Source organism: Triturus cristatus, chromosome 10 (assembly GCF_964204655.1).
Source record: "Triturus cristatus chromosome 10, aTriCri1.1, whole genome shotgun sequence".
In the NCBI taxonomy this organism is placed as follows: Eukaryota; Metazoa; Chordata; class Amphibia; order Caudata; family Salamandridae; genus Triturus; species Triturus cristatus.
Window position 1 is genome coordinate 803,768,606 of NC_140593.1, and position 24,586 is coordinate 803,793,191.

At 45.5% G+C, this 24,586-nt stretch overlaps 1 protein-coding gene across 1 annotated transcript in view; it reads left to right on the forward strand.

Annotated features, from left to right (window-relative positions):
* Positions 1–4,373: 4,373 nt before the first annotated feature.
* NME3 (NME/NM23 nucleoside diphosphate kinase 3) overlaps positions 4,374–24,586 on the forward strand; it is a 149,327-nt gene continuing 129,114 nt past the window's right edge. The window contains exon 1 of the mRNA XM_085628363.1: positions 4,374–4,484. Within this exon, the coding sequence (XP_085484489.1) occupies positions 4,391–4,484 (94 nt within the window). The 5' untranslated portion in view covers positions 4,374–4,390. The remainder of the gene's footprint in view (positions 4,485–24,586) is intronic.

Here is a 24,586-nt window from a genome sequence, read left to right on the forward strand (position 1 = left end):
CGGTTATCGAGGGAGCGCTATATATTTTTTTATTATTCTTCCAGGGTTTTTTTTCCTTCTTCCTCCCCTGCTCCCCGAAGCCAAGTGGAGACGTGGTCGCTACCGAAAGTAATTAGAACCAAAAAGGGAAGGGAACAAGGCAGAGCAAAAGGCACACCACTGCCTTTCTCCGAGGTCAAGAAGAAATGCCTCGGAGAAAGGCAGCGGCATTTTCGGATTCAGGGGCGTGTTTGTCTTTTCTCTCCTCCAGCCATTGGCTGGAGGAGAAATTGAGACTTCTTCCAAAGAACACGCCCCCCGATCCGAAAAGGACGGGGCCTAATCAGAGTGACTGACCTCTTCTCCAGTGGCTGGCCAGCATTTACGAGGCCAGCCAATGGAGAACAGGGGAGAAGAGGGGCTGGTTCAAGCCCCTCTTCTCCAAGTCATTAAATCTCCGACTTCCGGTTCTGCCTTTCGGCAGACCGGTAGTCCTCGACCTAAAAAGGGGGGGCCAGCAGGGTTTGCAATGAACGAAATCCTAGAGAAGATAAGGACACTGGGGGACCGCACAATCAGAAGTTTTTACGCAAGTCTGATAAAAGGGAAACCGGACGATATAGATAAATACAGCAAAAAGTGGGTCGAGACTCTAAGCGGAAAAGAACAGTGGTTTCAGGAGTCACTGGATCTGGGCTATACAATTCTCTGCTCCGCTCCCTTACAATCACAACACTATAAGACCCTATACTCATTATACTTCACCCCTGCTAGAATTTCCAAATGGGGGGGGCACCTCAGGGACTTCTTGCCCTCGTTGCAACTTGTTTGGAGCAGATATTGTACATATTTTTGCATCCTGCCCCCAACTCTATACTTTAATAAGAGATATAGAGACATTTATGAACAGGTCCCTAGGTATACAAGTCATACTTACGCCACTGTGGATACTCTTGGGGATTAGTCCTGAGACTGATACTTTACAGAGGGAATTTATGTTTATGGCCATGGCAGTCTACAGACTAACTATAGCTAGAGCCTGGCTGGACAAGAATCCTCCAGGCTGGCAAATATGGTTGGCTAACCTATTGGCAGCATACAATCTTGAAAAGCCTATATAAGAAAGGAAAGGCAAGAGAAGAAGACAGCTAGGGTTAAGAATATGGGAACCCATTACTAGGTGGAAGGAAGATCTGTTTTAATTCCAGGCAAGTGGACAAAGGGTAAAGATAGCATACGTTTAAAATAAGAGTTATATGCAAAACTTAGGGTGTGTATGTGGTTTACTCTCATTATCATTTAATTATGTTGTTTTACCGATGATTAGAAGCCATAATATAAAGTACTAATGTAATGTAATGAAATTTAATTGCATTGAATAAGCACTGAATGGATACTGTTATGAATTTAATGAACTTTATAAAATGTATGGTGATAAGTATTACTATATGTGCAAATTGGGAAAAATAAATACAAATAAAAAAATATATATATTTCTCTAATTGGAATGGTTTTTTTTTAAATTAAGTAGCTATTGCAGCACAAAGCAACAGTAGAGACAAATACAAACGTGGTAAATTACCAAGAGGCTGCTCCTGTTTTCTCTGCGCCCCCCCTTGATTGAGGCTTTCTTGCTCCCTCCCCCGCACCTAGGCTTTGCCTTCCAGCCTCTCCCAAAAACCAGCTCCCCTGTTGCCGTAAGTGTAAAGAGCGGTTGAAAAACAAATGTAATCCAGTCGTGGATCTTCGGCCGTATAAAACTTGCAAACGGGCAGCTGTTAGGAAATTGCTACATGGTAGAACATGGAATGGTTGTGATATTGAAGGTAAATGAAGGGATAGTTTGTTTAATCCTTATTGCACGTAGCCTTGTTGGTATAGCACGCACTGGCATCCACATGAATGTCCCTCTGTGCTGTGTTGTACTTCTGGGATTATGCCAAAGCGATGCGTCACCAGGTATGCGAGTTGTGTGCTGTGCACGATTTGCCTCCATGATTGCAAGCTGAGCAGTGCGTGTGGGTGGGTGGCATACTACGTTCTGGACCAAGACATACTGATGTGCAGCATCATATTTGGTACTTGTTGCATACCTTCCATGCTGAGGTGCTTTGTGGATGTGCAGCACACACTGCTGCTGGTGCACAGCTGCACATGCCGATGTATGTTGAGCCATGGTTCGGACGCCCACTGCATCGTGTTGTCTCAAAACAATGTCAATGTTGTAGCCATGGTCAGTGTCGCCTTCCGCACCGTCTCAAGTTGCTTGACCCTCTCTTTTAATACACTAGTGTCTATTTATCTCACACCTGCAGGTTCTTGCCTTCACCCTTTCTGAAAGTTTGTTTTTCCCTCTCTTGCCCATAGTAAATATTTGTTGCAGAAAAAAAGGCGCCGGTGGCAGCCACCGGTGCAAATTAAGCACTGGTTCCATTCGCATATCGTTAGCAGTTATACAGTTGAGGCCGACTCTGCCAGTTCCTGCACAAGTGCCCTCCTTTGGCGCGCCTTCGATCGCTGCCTCGGCTTTCCTGCCCTGTCATGCCCGATGATGCCTCGCCAGCTGCGGCCTGTGGTTGCTGCGCGAGCTGAGATCCCCGACAGGCAGTGGTGAGAATTTTCCAGCACTCCCGTGGTTTATTTTTGTTATGCGGTTATTTACACGCAGTTGCTTGGATGCACCGAGAATAAGCGCTTGTTGCAGGCAGCTCGAGCTGAAGTATTTATTCTGTTAGAGGTACATGTACCTAGTGAGAGCCCCATTTCACCAACGGCAGGTTAAAATGCGTGAAACGCTTCACTTTGTTGTGACTGGGGGATCCGCCCACTTAGCACCGTGTTGTCGTCACACCGTGTTTCCAGACGTAGAGCTTTATTTGATATCAACGGGAGATGTAGTTTCGAACTTGTTTTATATGCCGCTGCTATTCGCTTTCCAATTTGCTCGCTCCCTCCTTCCCATACAGTCTCTCCACCCTCCATTCTGTGCCAAGGCTGGTCAAAGGCAAACATTGCTATACACGGACACTGCATGTGTTTTAAGCCACTATTAACAAACATTTGCAATGCAATAGGTCTTGCATTTACGCAAGTTTGAGCTATTGACGTTGCAAATAACAATGCCTTTTATATTTGCTTTCGTTTTAAAAACATAAATAAAAGGCATCGTCATTTACAATGCCAATAGCTTTAACTCGTGTAACTGCGAGACCTATTGCATTGCAAATGCAGTTGCTCTACCGGTTCCTGCCGCTCCCACCATTATTCCCCAGGTTCCCCCCAGGCCTCCTCTCAGTTCGGCCCTCCCGGGGCCACCCATGATGGCATATGCCCAACTGCTGTTACTGTCGGTAACCCACCAGAGCGCTGCGGCTGTCATTGCAGGGTTGATCCAGTTTAATTGACCAAATAAGAACGACGTTTAACTTGCCCTAGTGCACGTTTCGCTTCTGAGATCCCTGCTCATGAGGAGCTGCCAGTTAACACAGAGCTGGGAGAAATGTCACAGCCTGCTGCAGTCCGCAGCCGATGAGGGAAATTCGCATGCGCCAGCCTCTGGGGACTACAGGAGACAGTAGAAAAGCACTAATGCGCATTAAAGTTGCTTCCATTAGCAAGACTGCATGCCAGAACACAGCGCCCTGGCATGGCAGCTAGTTTCAATTAGGATAGAAGCGCTACGGCTTGGCAGCCAGGCAGGCGCTATGCCTATAATGCGTGACTCACCATTTCAGTGCGGTGATGCAGATCACCGCACTGAAATGCGTTAATCTAACGCCTGATGCGTGGCATTTGGCAGGGCTTGTACCCTTGCGGTTCAGGGCGACTCAATAGGGGAATTGCAGTCAATTGCTGAGAGGTGTTAAGGCGTGGTTGTTAATTTATGACTTAATCAGAGAACTGTGTGTGATTGTATGCTGAGAAACAGGGACATAAAGTCCCTGTGTGGGTATTCATTTACATGCTCTCAGGCTGGGGAGGAGGCTGCTGAACTGGAGGCATGTCGACCGAGGAGGTCGGAAAGTTTTCAAAAAAGCGCGTTGAAGCCATGAAAAGAAGCTCTACCCTGGATCAAACAGAAAGGAAATCAAAGATGTGAATTAAAAAAAAAGAATTATAGCTGTATAATAAATTGTCCGTTCAAACATAAAGTGGGTGGAATTTTGAGGAACTAGAAATATTCTATTAGGGCAGTATAAATGCTAAAGATATGGAAACGTTTCAGAGTTAAATGTTCGTGGATTTCTAACGCACAACTTTAGCGTACCATCAAGATGCAGCATCATTCAAACATGGCCGTGCACTCCTCACACAGGATGCTTTTGTTGTTGTCCTATTTTTGTGTTTTCGCTTTGCTCTCCGCCTTTTAGGGATACGTGCTCCGCTCACGGCTGTAGTGCATTTGAGTTCAATGTGCGCGCGCACGTTTCATGCTTTCCCTTTTGTTCAAGCTACCGCCATGATCTGCTTAGTTCTGACGTTCTTCGCGCACATCTTCCCCGTGGGTGAGAAATAGAAAGCTCTGCCAACTATTAAGGGGCATATGCTGCATGTATGGTAGACATTAGTGTGCGCACGATGCATAGACACTGTTAGCGCCAAGAGCACCGTTACTTTTACGGAGCCCTACATGCGAACCCACGTTGCATGCCAGCCATAGGTGCTTTGGGTTGTGCAAAAGCAATCCCATTAAGAAGGACCGGGCACCAGCGATAGAGAGATTCAATTGCATGGCATTCCAATTTTAGAGCAAAGCTCTTAACGCACGGGCAGTGCCTTCTCGGCCAGCCACTGACAGGAGCATAAACTATAGGAGCAGTGTCGAGTACAGATAGCAACGCATAGGGCTTTAAGTGGGTCGGGTCTCAGCACCGGCAGTTTTTAGGTCTCGCCTGAGACAGCGCTTTAGCGCTGCTCTGGCGAGACTTATAGTAAGCACGAGACTTATAGTAAGCACTTTTGGAAGTGCAAACGAGTGCTTTCAGGCCGCCAACTACTGTGCATGTGTGCCGGGCGCGCGCACCATTTGGCAGCCTGAAAGCACTCGTCTTTCACTTTCGCCTGTCACACAGTGTGATCGCGATTGCGATCACTTACATTTCGAGGGCGCTTTGATGTTTTCAGTGAGCCGCGCGGCCACTGAGGACATCAAAGCGCCCGTGAACACCATTTGCCACCCCCACCTCTTCAGCCAACTTACTCACCATGTCTGCTCTGGATTCTTGTGCCTCTTTTTGTAACTCAGGAGCAGTAACATTGTCGTGGTGTCACTAGGGCTTCAAGTGGATGCTTTTTCAATATTATATACAAGCCACAGTTACTGCTAATTTATCTTATGCAACTAACAACGATTGACAAAGCCAATAGTCCTAACTTGTTGTAGGTATCATGTTACTTGTTGTGTGTAGCTGTAAACACGTAGCTACAGCCGCCCACCTAGTGCTTAATTTGTAACAATTAAGTGCTGGTGTTTTAATGAGGCAGAAGCTTTACACTTTATACTTTTTTTTTATTTTGCGTAACACAGAGGACATCAACTGAAATTTAATAGTGGCTTGGCTACAGCCACTTTCCCAGTGCTTAATTTGTAACAGAAGAGGTGCCGGGGCTCTGATTAGGTGGCAACTTTACACAGCATGTTGTTTTGTTTAGCCTGCCTAACACAGAGCACACAAACCGGAAAAATGGGGAGGGGATGTTCTTTAAAGGCCACTACTGCTAACTTACGAGTTTTGAAACCAGGTTTTAATGTCTGAATATGCTTAATAGCCTGTGATTGTGGACAAATTAGTTGATATTTCTATAGACACAAACATAAATATGACCTAAAGTGGAGCTACGTTATTATTTTATTTGTGTGTAGCTGCAAACACGTAGCTACAGCCACCCTCCTAGTGCTTAATTTGTAACAAAGGAAGTGCCGGTGTTTTGAATAGGCAGCAGCTTTACACTGTATATGTCTTTATTTAGTTTGCGTAACACAGAGCATATAAACTAAAATTCAATAGTGTCTTGGCTACAGCCACTTTCCTAGTGCTTAATTTGTAACCAAAGAGGTGCCGGGGCTTTTATCATGTTGAAGCTTTACAGAGCATGTTTGAATGGTTAGCCTGCCTAACACAGAGCACAGAAACCCTACAAATGGGGAGGACATGTTGTTTAAAGGCCAAAACTGCTACATGCCACACACTGATGCACGCCACACACTGCTGCACGCCACACACTGTTGCATGCCGCTGCACACCACACACTGCTGCACGCCACACACTGCTGCACGCGTAACACTGCTACACGCCACACACTGCTGCACGACACACACTGCTGCACGCCACACACTACTGCATGCCACACACTGCTGCACGCCACACACTGCTGCACGCCACACACTGCTGCATGCCACACACTGCTGCACGCCACACACTGCTGCATGCCGCCACACACTGCTGCACGCCACACACTGCTGCACGCCACACACTGCTGCACACCGCATACTGCTGCAACCGTGCTACATGCCACACACTGCTGCACGCCACACACTGCTGCACGCCACACACTGCTGCACGCCACACACTGCTGCACGCCACACACTACTGCATGCCACACACTGCTGCACGCCACACACTGCTGCACGCCACACACTGCTGCACGCCACACACTGCTGCACGCCACACACTGCTGCATGCCGCCACACACTGCTGCACGCCACACACTGCTGCACGCCACACACTGCTACACACCGCACACTGCTGCAACCGTGACACTGCTACATGCCACACACTGATGCACGCCACACACTGCTGCACGCCATACTTTTTTTTTATTGTGCGTAACACAGAGGACATAAACTGTAATTTAATAGTGGCTTGGCTACAGCCACTTTCCCAGTGCTTAATTTGTAACAGAGGAGGTGCCGGGGCTCTGATTAGGTGGCAACTTTACACAGCATGTTGTTTTGTTTAGCCTGCCTTACACAGAGCACACAAACCGGAAAAATGGGGAGGGGATGTTCTTTAAAGTCCACTACTGCTAACCTACGAGTTTTGAAACCAGGTTTTAATGTCTGAATATGCTTAATAGCCTGTGATTGTGGACAAATTAGTTGATATTTCTATAGACACAAACATAAATATGAACTAAAGTGGAGCTACGTTATTATTTTTATTTGTGTGTAGCTGCAAACACGTAGCTACAGCCACCCTCCTAGTGCTTAATTTGTAACAAAGGAAGTGCCGGTGTTTTGATGAGGCAGCAGCTTTACACTGTATATGTCTTTATTTAGTTTGCGTAACACAGAGCATATAAACTAAAATTCAATAGTGTCTTGGCTACAGCCACTTTCCTAGTGCTTAATTTGTAACCAAAGAGGTGCCGGGGCTTTTATCATGTTGAAGCTTTACAGAGCAGGTTTGAATGGTTAGCCTGCCTAACACAGAGCACAGAAACCCTACAAATGGGGAGGACATGTTGTTTAAAGGCCAAAACTGCTACATGCCACACACTGATGCACGCCACACACTGCTGCATGCCGCTGCACACCACACACTGCTGCACGCCACACACTGATGCACGCGTAACGCTGCTACATGCCACACACTGCTGCACGCCACACACTGCTGCACGCCACACACTGCTGCACGCCACACACTGCTGCATGCCACACACTGCTGCATGCCGCCACACACTGCTGCATGCCACACACTGCTGCATGCCGCCACACACTGCTGCATGCCGCCACACACTGCTGCATGCCACCACACACTGCTGCACGCCACACACTGCTGCACGCCACACACTGCTGCACGCCACACACTGCTGCATGCCACATACTGCTGCACGCCGCACACTGCTGCAACCGTGACACTGCTACATGCCACACACTGATGCACGCCACACACTGCTGCACGCCACACACTGCTGCACGCCACACACTGCTGCATGCCGCTGCACGCCACACACTGCTGCACGCCACACACTGCTGCACGCCACACACTGCTGCACACCACACACTGCTGCACGCCACGCCACACACTGCTGCACGCCACACACTGCTGCACGCCACACACTGCTGCACGCCACACACTTCTGCATGCCACACACTGCTGCATGCCGCTGCACGCCACACACTGCTGCACGCCGCACACTGCTGCACGCCGCACACTGCTGCATGCCGCACAATGCTGCACACCGCACACTGCTACACGAAACACTGCTGCAGGCCACACACTGCAGCACGCCACACACTGCTGCACGCCACACACTGCTGCCTGCCGCTGCACGCCTCACACTGCTGCACGTCTCACACTGCTGCACGCCGCACACTGCTGCACGCCGCACACTACTGCACGCTGCACACTGCTGCACGCCACACACTGCAGCACGCCACACACTGCAGCACGCCACACACTGCTGCAAGCCACACACTGCTGCATGACGCTGCACGCCACACACTGCTGCACGCCACACACTGCTGCATGCCACATACTGCTGCACGCCGCACACTGCTGCAACCGTGACACTGCTACATGCCACACACTGATGCACGCCACACACTGCTGCATGCCACACACTGCTGCACGCCACACACTGCTGCATGCCGCTGCACGCCACACACTGCTGCACGCCACACACTGCTGCACGCCACACACTGCTGCACACCACACACTGCTGCACGCCACGCCACACACTGCTGCACGCCACACACTGCTGCACGCCACACACTGCTGCACGCCACACACTTCTGCATGCCACACACTGCTGCATGCCGCTGCACGCCACACACTGCTGCACGCCACACACTGCTGCACGCCGCACACTGCTGCATGCCGCACAATGCTGCACACCGCACACTGCTACACGAAACACTGCTGCAGGCCACACACTGCAGCACGCCACACACTGCTGCACGCCACACACTGCTGCATGCCGCTGCACGCCTCACACTGCTGTACGTCTCACACTGCTGCACGCCGCACACTGCTGCACGCCGCACACTACTGCACGCTGCACACTGCTGCACGCCACACACTGCAGCACGCCACACACTGCAGCACGCCACACACTGCTGCAAGCCACACACTGCTGCATGACGCTGCACGCCACACACTGCTGCCCGCCGCACACTGCTGCCCGCCGCACACTGCTGCACGCCGCACACTGCCCACATCTGCTGCACGCCGCACAATGCTGCACGCCGCACACTGCTGCACTCCCCACACTGCTTTTATGCGAGTTTATGCTACTGACATTGTAAATGACAATGCCTTTTGTTTGTTTTAAGACCAAAACATAAATAAAAGGAATTGTAATTTTACAATGCCAATAGCTCAAACTCTTATAATTGCGAGACCTATTGCATTGCAAATGCTTGTTTAAAGGGGTCCTCGAAACGGGTCTCAATCGGGCTCTGTTTTTTGCCCTGGCACAGGCGGTCCGTTTTTTTTCCAGACTGCAGTGACAGCAGGCACATCGATGTGCGCTGCTTGCTGCTCACTTCTCACTGGTGGAGAAGTCAAGGTATGATGTCATGCCAGGTGAGCGTTCTAAGGGAAGGGAAATCCTCGAAAGAGTGTCATTTTCTCTCTGGATTTCCCTTCTCTTTGTGAAACGCAGGAGCATCAACATTGTCGTGGTGTCACCAGGCTTTAAGTGGAAGCTTGTTCAATATTATATACAAGCCATAGTTGCTGCTTATTCATCTTATGCAACCATTGACAAAGCCAGTAGTCCTGACTTGTAGGTATAATTTTACTTGTTGTATCATACATCTAGATGCAATGACGGAAACCGCAAAATACAAGTCACACTATACGAAGCTAAAACATTTTTTTGCTTAGTGTTTTAAGCCACGCCCTTAATTAGACTGTCCATGCCCCATTGAGACCCCCCCCCCCAGTTTTTTCATCCCACTTAAAGCCGTGGCAACACACACAGTAATCTGAGCCAGAGAAGCTCATGCAGTGCTCGTGCAGCGCATGTGTGCTCCACAGCAGTGCTTGCTGTGGAGCACAAATCCACTGCATGAGCAGTGTCAATGACAGAGGGGCATGCTAGATAAATAAAGCCAGCCCCAAATCAAACCATTCCGTGTGGGCAATCAGAACTACTAGAGGGACAAGCTCCGGCCTTTAAATGGGATGAAAAAAACTAGGGTGTCTCTCAAAGGGGCGTTGCCAATGTAATTATGGGCGTGGCTTAAACACGTAAGCTATAAATCTGTGCTTAGAATAGTGTGCCGCCTGACTTCTATTTTGCTGTGTCTATCATTGCATCCATATATATGATACAAGTAACATCATACCTACAACAAGTCACGACTATTGGCTTTGTCAATGGTTGTTAGTTGCATAAGATAAATAAGCAGTAACTATGACATATATTGAAAAAGCTTCGACTTAAAGCCTTGGTGACACCACAAAAATGTTGCTGCTCCTGAGTTTCAACAAGAGAATGGAAATCCAGAGAGAAAATGACTCTCTGTAAAGGATTTCCCCTTCCCCTGACTTGGCTGTAGGAGCCAAAGCACAAGCTCAGTTGTTCTAATATTTGGCATGCAATTCATGCCACAAACGTCCTGAGATGGTATGATTAAAAACATTTCATAATTGCAAACGCGAATTCCTTTAACAAGCTTCAACGTAACACTGAAGTATGAGTCTGTATCACTGCATTCAATTCTGTTTATTAGAAGTGATAGTTTCGAAACATGATCTCGTGTATTCATGAATTGCCTCTCATCCCCCCACAAAGGTACTGTCAGTGAATCAGGAGACAAGTTAACTGTCATGCGTTGCCTATATTGTCACAGCGGATGTAGCAACGTTCTATTCTATTAAAAGGTTTGCAAGAGAGGCTTTTGCACAGCCCACACCCTGAAATAATATTGTTTGTAGGTACTTGCAGAATACTGTATCAAGAAAAATAATTGACTATGATCTCAAATTGTGGTTCAGAACCCGGGTATGAATACAGGTTTTCCGAGTGAATAGTGCAATTCATCCATTTAACACCATACGATAGGATAGTGCTTTGTGTTTAATTTTCGAGGAACAAAATCATTACACTGTGTGAAGTAAAGTCTCTCATTACACAATAAATCAAGTTGATGCAAATAATCTTATTAGAAAAAAGTGCAAAGTTAAAGGTATGCAGGCCATTCTATTTAGGTCGAGTGTAAGCATACTACCGCTTGTATACTTTAGTATCATACGACCTCTTGTATACATACATCTCTGTGGGCCAAATGTAATTCCTTGCTTCTCATTTGATTGTTACAATGTCCTTTAAAAATCCTTGCTTACTAGTGGCCAGTCCTGCCTCTTTGGTCCCTCCTTTTTCCTCCAAGGAGCAGGGACTTAGTACAATATCATTACGCTTTGTTCTGTTGATCTGCTTGTGGGGAGACTATTTTATTATGTTTTCAACCTCGTGTTACACTGTGGGTGCTCAGATGTAGCTGCCTAAATTTTATTGCAGCATTCACCCTCCCAGTTCTTTCCATGTGGCTGGCATTCTCTTGTATTCTTCTCAGAGGCGGCTCCCAGGCTGGCTTGGAATGCAAGCAATTAATTATTGTGGTTTTGAGTTTGCCTCCTTTAATTTCCCCCAGAAACAGGCACAAAAACACTACCACAGCAGCTCTGGGCCCCACAAGGCTATAACTGGCACTGATTGCCTCTTTAACGGGTCCCTTGAAACCCCCCTGGCTTTCGTCTTGTCCTTCCTGTCCGAAGCCTGCAGCAGCCAGCCATGCCTTCTAGCTACTGCAGCTCTAAATCATGTAAAAAGTTAAACCACTACTTGAACACAGCGCATTGTTTCAGTTCCATTAAATCAGTGCTCAGCTGATACTTTAATATACATGCTGCTTGTGTGCTTTCCTCCCCTCCAGAACCTGTGCTTGGTGCTGGCTGAGAAGTTCGAAGTCTCTCCTGGTCGGTTTAACGCTGAGGCCAAAATGTTTCCTTCTGGAAAAATGTCCCCTGTAAAATGTGCATTTGAATGTACTACATTAAATAAATGCAGAACAAGAACGCAGGGCCAGCACAAGGGCAGGGCGATTGCACTGGATACTGACTTCTGAGAGAGGCAATGTTACAGTGCAATCTCACTGGATACTGACTTCAGAGAGGCAATGTTTCAGTGCGATCGCTCTGGATACTGACTCCAGAGGGGCAATGCTTCCAAGTTTATTTTGCTTTATAAAGCACTGGCTAACACGTTCCTGGCCTCCAGCAATTTCCAGACAATAAAAAGGTCAAGATAACTCCGGTGATTAATGTTCTTGCTGGAGAGATGGAGTTGTCTAGTGGAAGTTGTTTTAACTCATGGAAAGGTAGTGCAGAGGGTAATATGCCGGCTGCAAAGAAAGTGTACCATGCAGATCACAAATTGCATAACATGTAAATAGGTACGTGGGTTACTGCTTTTCTGTTACATGCAGCTTATAAGTTAAAATCCTAACATAGAACAGTGAATTTATAACTGTCATCAAAGAACTGCATGCACTGCAAAGTATAGATTAGAGCAAATATTAATGTTGCAAAAAAAGTTAATCTGGGTAGAAATCGCTTCTTATTATTCAATAGAACCCCCAACTCTGGTGTTCTGTTTTCAATTCTTAGTTGTGCTTCTGGGGCCCAAGCACTCTTTAGCAATGCTGCCTACCATTATGCATGACTTATGACTTCTACACCCTGTAGTCCTCTGTCTTATGTAACGTTTTCTTTACGCTAATTTATACACATATGATTAATTGCCTCTGTGTAATTTGTGTGTGATGCAAAGTGTTCTGACACCCTACACTGGTATGAGTGGTGCTTTATAACTAATTCAATGCATCTGAACGTTAGTGGTTATGGAGCCTTAAGGGACACTGTTAAAGGGTGGTGGTGGTGGTGGTGAGGGAATCTGCATCACTCAGCCTCACCTAAACATCACCTCACCACCAGTACCACCTCCTCATCAGTGCACCACCACAGGTGCAGCTTCAACTCAGCATCAGAGAAGCACCACATCAACACCAGCACAGCACCACCTTAACATAAGCACTACACAGCACTATCTCAGCATCAGTGCACCACCACCAATGCAGCCCCACCTCAGCAGCAACTCAGCATCAGTTCACCATCACCAACGCAGCCCCACCTCAGCAGCAACTCAGCACCAACGCAGCATCACTTCAGCATCAGTGCACCACCACCTGAGCACAGCACCAACTCAACATCACTCAGCACCACCTGAGCACCAGCTCAGCACCACCTCAGAACCAGTGCATTACCCCCACCTCAGCATTACTCAGCACCACCTCGGCATCAGGTCACCACCTCAGAACCAGCGCAGCACCACCCCAGCATCAGCGCAGCACAACTCAACATAAACATCAGCAGAGCACCATTTTCGCATCAGTGCACCACCACCAACGCAGCCCCACCTCAGCAGCAACTCAGCATCAGCAGAGCATCACCTTAACACAGCACCAGAGCAGCACCACCACCTCGTCACTCAGCACATCCTCAGTAAAACTCAGCACCACCTCAGTTACACTCAGAATCACCCTCACACCACTACCTCAGCATCACTCAGCACCACCTGAGTATCATTCAGCATCACATCTGCACCAGCACACCACCACCTCAGCACCACTTAAGCATTACTTAGCACCACCTCAGTGTGCCCTCGGAATCTGGCATCTGTTGATTCTCTCCTAGTGTCTGTCCGCTGCTTGTGTTGTAATTCAGGTACTATTTCTTAGACTCCAACCTCCAATTGTTTATGTCCCTCCATTCATAACAATAAAAGATATAACAAACAAGCATTACAACAGGCAGGAAGAGCTTTCCAGCATTGCAAGAACAAAAAAAATAGAATACATTTTTTGTTAATTCTTTTTTTAAAAGAGTCATTCAATTGTACATAACGTCAACTTTAAACATCCACTACGAAACACTCTAACACAAAATACCATTCCACATACTTACATGCCATTACACACAGCCCCACTCCACATAATTCCAATACACTCAAAAACACATAATTACTATCCACTTAATACAACTGCACACCATACCACACAAATCCGCACCACAGTTTCACACCACACAATACCACAAGTAACAAGTCCAATCCAACCCATATAATTGACACACACCACACACTTCCACTCCAATCCATAACACATAGGTAAGAGACATTTACTATGCCAATAGCTCCAACTGTTTCCTTTTTTTGTTAAACACACAGATCTGATGCTTGACTCCTACCCATTTGTTTTTTTCCGTCACCATAAACGCAAAGCTATACACACACCGTTCCATGCCATACAATTCAGCTCCACACATTTCAAATTCATACCACATAATTTAACACCAAACCACATACTACTACTCAACACAATTACACACCACATACATCCAATACACACCACACCAGTCCACATTGTGCCGCAAAATTCAACAGCACAACACATAATTAAACTGTTCTACTTAACACTCTACAACACACAATCCAATTCCACAGAATGCCACTACACTGAATGCCACAGAATTGCTAATCATATATATTTCCACAGCACACCATTCCACATAATAACACTACACAAATCCACACCACACAATTACACACCACACAATTACACAACTAACTAATCCAGTCCAAACCACATAGTTCCACTACACACCACATACATACACTCCATAAAACATGGGTAAAATACATTGCCATTTACAATGCCAATGGCTCCAACTCAAACAAATGCGAGACCAATTGCATTAACAATGCTTGTTTTATACTGCTATCACGTGCTTCCCGGACTTGACACCTCCAAGCTCAACACCTCCATGAAGCCAGTTATGAAAGCAACCAAAAGAGTTAGTCCTCTGCGATTCCTGAGTTCCAGGTCTTCATCGAGGCAAAAGTTAAAGCGGAGCTTTACTGCAACCAGAATTTAATAGGGAGCTTACACTGCTTTTTATTTTATTTGAAGAGTGTGGGGATGTTTGGCAGTTCGGTACAGATGAGCTGATTGTAAAGATGTTGAGCACTGTGAAAGTGTAAGGAGAGGAACATGATGCTGTTTAAAGAATGACTAGCATTGCTTAACGTCTTATTCAATCCAGTCCTTGGTGTCTAAGGGCCATATGCATGAACACATTTTCCCATAGACACAGAATGGGCAACACCCTTTGATGCATCTGGCCCTATATGATCAGCCTCTCCAAAATCCCTTCTCGGATGAGAGCGTAAGGCCGAAGCCACATCAAGGCATAGCGCGTTTTCAGCATGAGCTTCTAAAAGGCATTTATTAGGCTAGAGCATTCATTAACGTAGACCACCTTAGCAATGCCATCAGTAGTATGGCATAATCTGAGCATTTTTGGCTCTAGAGAAGCACACATAACTTTCCAGATTTATAGGGACATGGTGTGTGCACTACAATTGGTATATGATCACACATCTGGCAAGAGTAGTTCAAGCAATAGAGGGCACCAACCGTGTGAGGAATATTGATCATAGATTGCTGCACATTCAATGAGCTATATATGTCATATGAAGGTAGTCACTGCGTGAAGGAAGACACCACAAAATGCCAGTTAGGCACACATTATTTTGGCAGTGCCCTCCATCTGGTGGATTACGTTGCAGGTTCAGTGCTAACTATAGAGATGCACAAATTGCACACATCCCAAAAGTATTTCCAGTAGCTGTAGAGAAGCATCTGCTGGCAGTGTAGCCCCCCCTCTTTTTTTTTTACCTCTTACATGTGCATTATTAGGTCTCGCCTGACCCAGCGCATGCGCTGGTCTGGCGAGACCTATTGAGAGGGCTCCAAAAAGTGCTACCAGGCCAGCCTAGAGCTACAGTGCATGTGCGCGGGCGCCGAGCTTTACCGTGATTACTTTCACTTTCGCGGCCCTACGGCCGCTTTGATGTTTGATCGTGATCACTTTCGCGGCCGCAGAGCCGCTTTGCATAGCCAATAGGTCTCGCTTTTGGGACCTTATAAGTGTTTAGTTATGCAACTGTTGCATGGCTAAACACTTATAAGGTCCCAAAGGCGAGACCTATTGGCTATGCCAATGCTTGTGTATTTTGTAACAGTGCTGGTGCTGACCATGCCAGGATTTATGTGTGCGCATAGCCAGGCACGGGAAGCAGATTTGTGAGTGCAAGCAAGCATGTATGTTGCACATGTAATCTCATCCAACCTAGCGACAATACTTTTAAGACATTGCTAATAAAGAGTAGTTTAGGTGCTGGATTCTGATCTTTATCGTCACGAAATTAGGAAAGGGACCCCTGATAAAGTATGACTCCGAACATGACAAATAATTGACTTTAAATAAATATGTAGATTCAAATTAACGTGGATTCCATGGCAGTGAAAAAGGCCATCTGTATAAACATGTCTCGAAAAACATACTGGACTGTAAGTTTTGGGTCAATTTGAGGGCTGTTCCTTTTGTTTCCCCCACGGGTCCACCTAGCACATGTCTGCACTCTGTGATACCTCTGGCCTAGTACCAGGTTTGGTAGAAAGTCTGCAGCATATTGTACTCCTCCACAGACATGCGCCCCCGCCCCCCTTCCCCCCCGCACAAGCCAGTCACTGTCACCAGACTAGGCCGAGCATGCTGTGGACAGTGCTGTCTCTTAGCACAAGCCCCGTTCTCCTCCCTGTTTGGATAGAATAACTCTGGACCTACTTGGGAGTCTTGGAGTAACATGACTCGCCACCATTTTTCAATCTTCGGAGATTTCATCTTGCCTCCACTGTGTCTCCGTCATTGTGGTACAAAAGCTGCCTTCCTTGTGCATTAGGAGTGGTTTCTCCACCCTGCTAATCCCAGAACACTCTGTCCAGTTGTGGAAAGAAATGAATGCATCATGTAATCTAATTCTTCATCCTTCCACTCTTGGAGGTCTGATCTCAATCAGATTGTATCCTCTTTCCCATATTCGGCGGTACTAACCACCTTTTTCCTGATCCTGAGAGTCTCCTAATCTCTCACACTAATAGATCTCTCCCTGTACAGGATTCCCGATTTACCAGTCGTACAACTCTGCTTGGTATAGTATACCATATCATGCAAACCAATGGAGCAGTGCTAACACGGGCATAGTCAGTATTTCTGCCAGGTTTACCTCTTGTGCCTGACTGCACATTCTGCTTGTTCGTGATTTACCCAACAGTTTACTACCAGCTTTTAGGTGGTGGTAACTGCCTGTGCAGAAATGGAAATATATGCTAATGACAAATATACAATGGTCTAAGATACTAGATTTATTGTCCTCCCCATTTTCTGCCCCCATGTGTACACAGCACAAACAATACTGCAGATCACCCCTCAGGGTTTCTTTAGGGATGGCTGCAGGGCAGACTCAGTGGGACTCTTTGTTGGCATACTGCATTTGAGTTTTTAACGTTTTACTGTAATTCATTTATTGTGTGTAGGCAATTTCTACCTTCATTGGGGCGCTTTTTTGAAGATAGCATACATGCTCTTTGCTTCATGTTGCACTGTAATTTATTGTATTTAGTGCTTCTGTTGCTTCTTCCCTGCTCTTCGGTCAGCTTCTCTTATGTAAAGAGCATTTTATTGGGTTATGAGCTTCTGCCTTCCTTTTTGGTTTACTTGGCTTAGTTCCACATTAGAGCCGTCATTTTGGGTAGTGGCTGTGCTAGTGTTTTGGCCTTATTGCAATGTGCAAATCACCCAGGGTTACTTGGGGATGACCATATTTGCTCCTCTTGTGGAAGAGCGTTTTATTGGATTATGTACTTCTGCCTTCCATCTTGATATATTTTACCTAGTTCCACATTAGAGCTGTCATTTTGGATAGTGCCTGTGGTTTGACCTTATTGCAATGTGCAGATCACCCAGGTTTACTTACGAATGACTGCAGAGCAGATGCATGCCCAAACCTAGCCCATCTGCGCCTGGATGCGGCCCATGCCAGCCATGCTGCATCTTTTTTTTCCAATGGAGAAGGTGGCACTTCCTCGTACCTATTTAATGGAAACTCTTTTATCCCTTAATCTGAAAAAGCTCAAAATCCATGACCTTCTAAATTATCCCTACATTGAAGCTTGTGAACACTCCTCTCATCTAAAAACAGACATCCAAGAAATAGGTTTATCTCACCTCTAGTCATTTAAGGAGGCACTAACAACTCTAAAGGTGTACTAATTAATATTCTATTTCTACCTACATATAAAAAAAAGAAGTGGACATCTGAAGTACAAATTAATATCTGCTTTTACCACTGAAACATGGACGCGCAACGCTTCCAATGCAGAAATTGTTTATAAACGATTTTTGTCCTGCATAAATAAGAGGAGGAGGCTTAGCAGTGTTTTTAAGCAGGATCTAAAAATTACTACTATTAAGTTTGAAACTTTTTATCAAGGTAGATTAATAGGATTAAAACTTCAATTCCCTTACATGTATTGATAACATGTATGCTTGTGTGCTGGACACCATGTACTGCAACAAATTTCGGCATCTACTCAAGAGATTTTTTTGATGCCACCTGAAATCTCCAAATCAGGTAATTATATTAGGGGACTTTAACATCACAGTTGACATCCCTGACATTAAAAAAGACGTCCTAGAATCATAGCAGTCTTTATGTTTAAGCCAACTATATAAGTATAAATTCCCACTCATGAAGCAAGTTGAAAAATTGACCTGGTATTCAGGAACAGTAAATCTGTTGTGATTTCTGGATAAGCTCACCTCCCTTAGACAGACCATCTGTTAATTGAATTTTCTTTATGGTGCTTAAGAGAGAGTTCAATCACAACCTCAAACATCAGGGAATCCATATTATATCTGGGATACATTTTCCCCAACCAAAACTGATCATAAACTGGCCTAAAACTTATCCATGAGAAGTAAACATATTCCCGTGGCACGTCAACAATTTAACATTTGTTAACAACTACCTTAAAAGCTCTAGTTCGGTTTACCAAAGGTCATAACGCTCAATTTCATCAGTCAACACCTTGGTATTCACAAGACCCTTTAAGTTGGTAAAACAAAGCTCAGAAACTTTGTCGGATCGCCTTACTCCTCAGCCAGCCCCCTCAGCCTATCAGGCTGTACTTTGGTACTACAATTCATTCGTTTGTTCAACACGTACTTCTATTTATGCGGCTCAAATAATAAATGCCCATAATTCAACTGTAGAGATTTTTAAAGTTAGTAATTCATTGGCAAATCCTGACTTGCCAAAACACTATTGCTGCTTCCTAGCATTTGGGTTACACCATTTCCGTTCTTTCATTAGAAAGTCACTAAGATACATTAATCACTGTCACAATCCAATAATTTAGAAAACACCTTTGATGCAATCTAAGCTTTGATGGTCTGTTCTTACAAAATGTAAATTACTTTTAGAAAGTGAAACTCATCATTTAATGCAGTTCATTAAGGCTCTTCATTAGACCGTTGTCCAGCTTATTCCGTTAACTTGTTAGAGGAGAGCACCTTATCCTCGATTCAGTATTCATGCAGCACTTTGCAAGAATTAGATTCAGTTTCTGAATGTTAAAAAAAGGCTTTATGGAAACCTCTATTTAAAAAATGACAGCCGATCCAGTGTATTCTAACAACTACAGAACTATCTAACAAATGCCTTTTGTAATAAAAATGTTTGAAAATGAAGTGAACTCCCAACGTATTGAACATATGCGGCAAATAAAGCTACTGGACCCTCGTAAGTCGGGTTTCAGTGTCAAACAGTACTGAATTGGAATTGGCAGCAGTTCTGGGTGACTGAGCAGTGCCGGCAGATTGGGGGTTAGGAGCCCTCATCCTGCTTGATCTGTCAGCGGCTTTTGATACTATTTCTCATTGTACATTAATAGATCATCTATATGAAATGGGTGTGAGAAAAGCTGCGCTGAATGGGATCCTCACCTGTTCAAAAGATAGGTCTCAAGCAGTCTCTCCCACCCTTTGTCATCATTCCAAGATAAAACTTCAGGAGTACGATATAATTTCAGCATCATTTTTAAAATGTACTCCAGTTATTCTCAGACTATGGTGAGTCTTGATGAATCTACACCATCAAATCCTAAAAACGTTTGTATTGGTCTTATTTCAGCTATATCCAGGATGTCATCCGATGTTCTTGAAGTTAACGCAGAAAAGACAGAGATTCTGCTGGCAAATCAAGCCCTTCAGATATAATGAATTATTGGCCTGCTGAACTAGACACGGCCCCAAAGCAGTAAACGAAATCCACAATTTAGAGTCCTAATTTGACGATTAGCAGATATTGCGCCCACAAGTTAATACAATCTTGTCATCATGTCTTTTCCATCTTAGCGTGCTGAAAAAGATTACTCCGTACTTAGACCAAAACGCTTGTCATTTTATGATCTAAGCAATCATTTTATTGTAGTTAGATTATTGCAAAGCCCTTTATAAGTATCTCCCAAAACTCTTTTATAAAGGTTAACACAAATTCAATATGTAGCCATTAGATTGATTTTCAATCTCCAAAGCATTTACACATCTCTCTCTAAATGGGTTAAATGTGACTGAGTGAATCACTTTTAAAGCAATGTGTATAGTAAGTACACTTAGCCTTTTACGAATCAGGTTATTACACTTCCACCCAGCTTTTAAGATCATCAGGAAGTAACTTTCTTATTTTCCCATCCTTTAAGAAGTTTGGAGCAGGAGGTAGATCTTTTTCTTTTCTTGCAGCAAAAACTTGGAATATCTTACCTTCCTTTCTTCAATCAAATGAAAATTATTTGTCCTTCAGTAAATAACATTCCTTTATTTGCTCAACATTTCAAATCAGAGCAAATACTACTAATGTTTTATTTTGCTTGTTCTTTTCTTTAAGACTTCCAGTGGGTTATGTTTCAGTTGAATCCTACAGCGCCAGTATACCCCGTTGGTTCACAGTTTAAACTCTACAAATACTCTAATCAGTCAGTCAAAAAAACGCAAGCACTCAGCTCAAATATAGTTTATCCATGTGTTTCTCCTTTTGATTATACATTTTTGGTCTAAATTACCTCATCAGTGTTTTCGGGTATTAACCAGTGTACGAGACCTTAGCTGCACATGTCAAGGCTTTGACGTAATGCTTTTCAGGTCTCGCTTACCGAAATGCCCTTGTGGAACATATCTAAACCATACAGTGGGCAAAGAGCATACCCATTGCTTACTATTGGGTGGCCCTGTGGTCGCTCTCATTTGTGTGCTTTTTAGTAAATAGCTTGCCTTCATCTTATTTTCTTTGTTCTTCCTCTAGAGCATAACCTCTTTACTATTCTTTGGAGGCTTGTATCCTTCCACTGCACACATTTTTGGAACGGATTTCTTTTTCATTCAGCATTCCATGAGAGGGCATGTATTTTTTCTTTTCTTTTTCCTTGTGTGATGCTTTCCACCCTCACCCCCAAAGAGCTGCCTCTGCGCTCTGATTCGCCTCACCGCTTCCAGCTTGTCTCTCAAAACACAGCAACATGTGTTTTTTCCCAGGGTATGACTAAAGAGGAGAATTTAAAAGGTTGTTTTTTGTTTTATTTCCTGCATTCACCGTATTGCACACATGCGCAGGTCTTTGTCATACAAAGGCATTTACGGTCCTGGGAGGGGCCAGCGGCTGCAATCTCAGCTGCTGTTTGTGACACAAGGTGTAATTAGCATGAGTGAAAAGGAGATGTTTTTTAGGTCTCGCCTGGCGTAGGCTGCGCGCATGCGCAGTCTCGCTGGCGAGATTTAATGATATGGGTATTTTTCTGTAAGGGGCATTAAGCCCTGCCCCTCTTTTCCATTGGCTGGCGTCACCGTTTATGCCAAACGGTGGCCAGCCATTGGAAAAGAGCTCCTTGTGACCTATTCGCTCGGCTTTTTCGCCCGTCCCATTTGGACGGCCTCGCCTGCTTTGCGTTCGTCGCAAAAGGTTTCTTATCTTTATGGGGCCAAACACATGGCCCATAAAGTCAAGAAACCTTTTAGCAGGCGAGAAAGCCGAGCAAATACGTCATGGCAAGCGCTTGTTTGACATTGTAGCTCCTCGCGTCTCCATTTCATGTTGTGCTCCCGTTCAAGCTGCTTGCCATATGGGCTCGATAGAGCTCGTCGAAGTCGAAGATTGGCGGGACAACGATGACGTGCTCTGTCTTCTTGGGCATGGTAGAGCCATCCACCTTCCCAGGAGGCTTCCCCGTCGCCCGCACGTCCTCTTGGCTTAGGGTTCCTCGGTCGTACTTCTTGTTTTGTTAAGCAGTGTAACAAGCTGCTGTTCCACAGCTGTAAGCACCTTCAGTGTGTAGCCTAATCTATGCACGCAGCACGGCAGGGTCCGGTCTTGATTAAGAAGATTTCGTGAAGTGGCTCGGCCTGTGGCCTGGGAGTAGTAGTACATTATAAAACAGATGCTTGGATGGCACAGTAGCGGTTCGGACCAGGTGCCTTGCGCATTCATTGGCACCGAACTGGCCCTGCTCACTGCCTCTACTAATAGTGAGAATAGTGAGCGGGGTGTTATCAAAAATGATGCATAAGACTGAGAGAACAAGTGGGGTGTCAAAGAGGGAAGCGCTTCATCAGGCGCACTGCGTCTTATAGCGCCTCTCGTCTCATAGCGCCTCTCGACTCCACATTGTATTGGTACCTGCAACTTACAAAATAACTTCACTGTGTGAAGAGGGGGTGGGGCCTGATGCAGGGAGCTCTCTAAGGGGCACACTGCCCCTCACCAAGCACCCCACCCCCTCCCTAAAAAACAAAAAACAAAGGGTCATCAAGGCAGTCGCCGGGATGTTTTCACCGCTTCTAATGGACACCGGCTGCTTAGTGCCTCCAGAACAAGCTTAAAATCCCCAGTTTGCGGTGGTTTTCAGCTCCTTTCCACTGCCTCTCTTTGATTTTGCAGGTAGTCGAAAACATGTGCTACATTGTGGCATCTTGTGAGCTGGCAGGTCTGTGTATTGTGTTGCAGCATTAACACACATCACTTCATAGCATGGGTCGTTGAAGCACATTTTCGACGGGTAGTATGCTACACTGCTGGGGCGTGCGTGGTTGACGGAGTATTGAATTCTCATTCAATGTGGGAAGATTTTGGTGTGTGTATCCAGAGAGGTGCAAGGTCTTACCTTGGGGCGTAGCGCCTAAAAGTGTGATGGGAGGAAGAGCTGAGGGAGAGAAGCTCACTATGTAATTGTTATTAGCTGGCAGTTATAATTTACTGTGCAGGTTGCGTGCTGCGTTTCATGGTTTGTATTATGCTGGAGGCCTGGGGAAGAGGGAGAGATTTAACCGGGTGGTCTGCGTTCTAGGTAGTCCGGGTGGGGGCTGTAGTACTAAAACTGACACGCAACAACATAGAACCATCCTAGCCGGAGGGGCAGGGTAGTGATGTGTGCATGTACAACATACAAAGGTATCAATCAGAGAAGGCCCAGTGATCCACATGGCAATGAGGATGTGGTCCGTCGGCTACGCTGCCGACTTTGGTGCTGGAAACCAGAGTTCGAGCCTCGAGGCCGCGTCGACATCCTGTGATTCTGGGCAAATCACTTAATCTCCCCGTGCCTGAATGTGTAATGTAAATACGGTGCTATGTAAAGCGCTCCAATACCTTCGGGTCGAGTTCGCGCTATATAAATATGTAAAAAAAAAACATGCGCAAGGCAGAGATGCTGTCAAATGAGTAGTAAGATGCCAGTGGGAAACCCTGGGAATTGGTGACATGAGCAGCAACCACACATTCTTGAAGGCAGTAATACTGTCTACACTGCGTACATAGGCTTCACGGACAAAGAAAGAAGTGGAGGAGCGATGCAGGTTACCAACCAGAGCTAAAACTATACCATTTTTAAAATGTCCACATTCCACCTACTTCTGCTAAGCCAAAAGAAGCCAACATACAGAGAATGAGATTGTACCCCAAGCCTCTCTCATGTTCCAAAAGGTGGGAAAACACCATTCTGGCGAGCCTTAGCCCAGATCGTGGCTCAGACCTTAGTAACACTTAGATTCTGCACATTAGAGGGTGAGAAACAAAGCGCTTGGTAGGTTGCCTGTAAGACATGTTTGTTTGTGCCTTTAATAGATAATGGATGTTTGTTACCCATCTCTGTGGTACTATTTATTGTCCTCAGTTTGATGAAAGGCTGAATAGATATGCTTGAATTGGAAGCTGTGACCATAGAGTCAAATACAGATTCCTATAATGGACGCATTGAACCATTGAGACGCGTGTGAGATCAGAAAATGTGAACATTTTAAAAGGGGTCTATTTTGGGACCTTGCAAGGAGGATTGGGAGGGGTGTTGATTGTTTGTGCTATTACAGCGCTGCTCGATCTTCTCTATTTCATTGATGGTGTTGCACTTCTTATTAAATCTGCTATTGTGTGTGGTGCAGTGTTGAGAAAAGGCAGTGTTTGACAGCTTCTGATGGATGGATTCTTGATGGCTAAATAATAATAGGTCATCTTGACCACGGCAGAGAGCTTGCTGCCAGTGGGTTCCTGGCTTTACCAGAGAGTAGAGGCTTTTGCTTCAGTCTGTACAGTTTCATGGGAGCACAAGTATAAATGTTGGGTGGCGTTATGCTTGGTTGGAACAGATTGT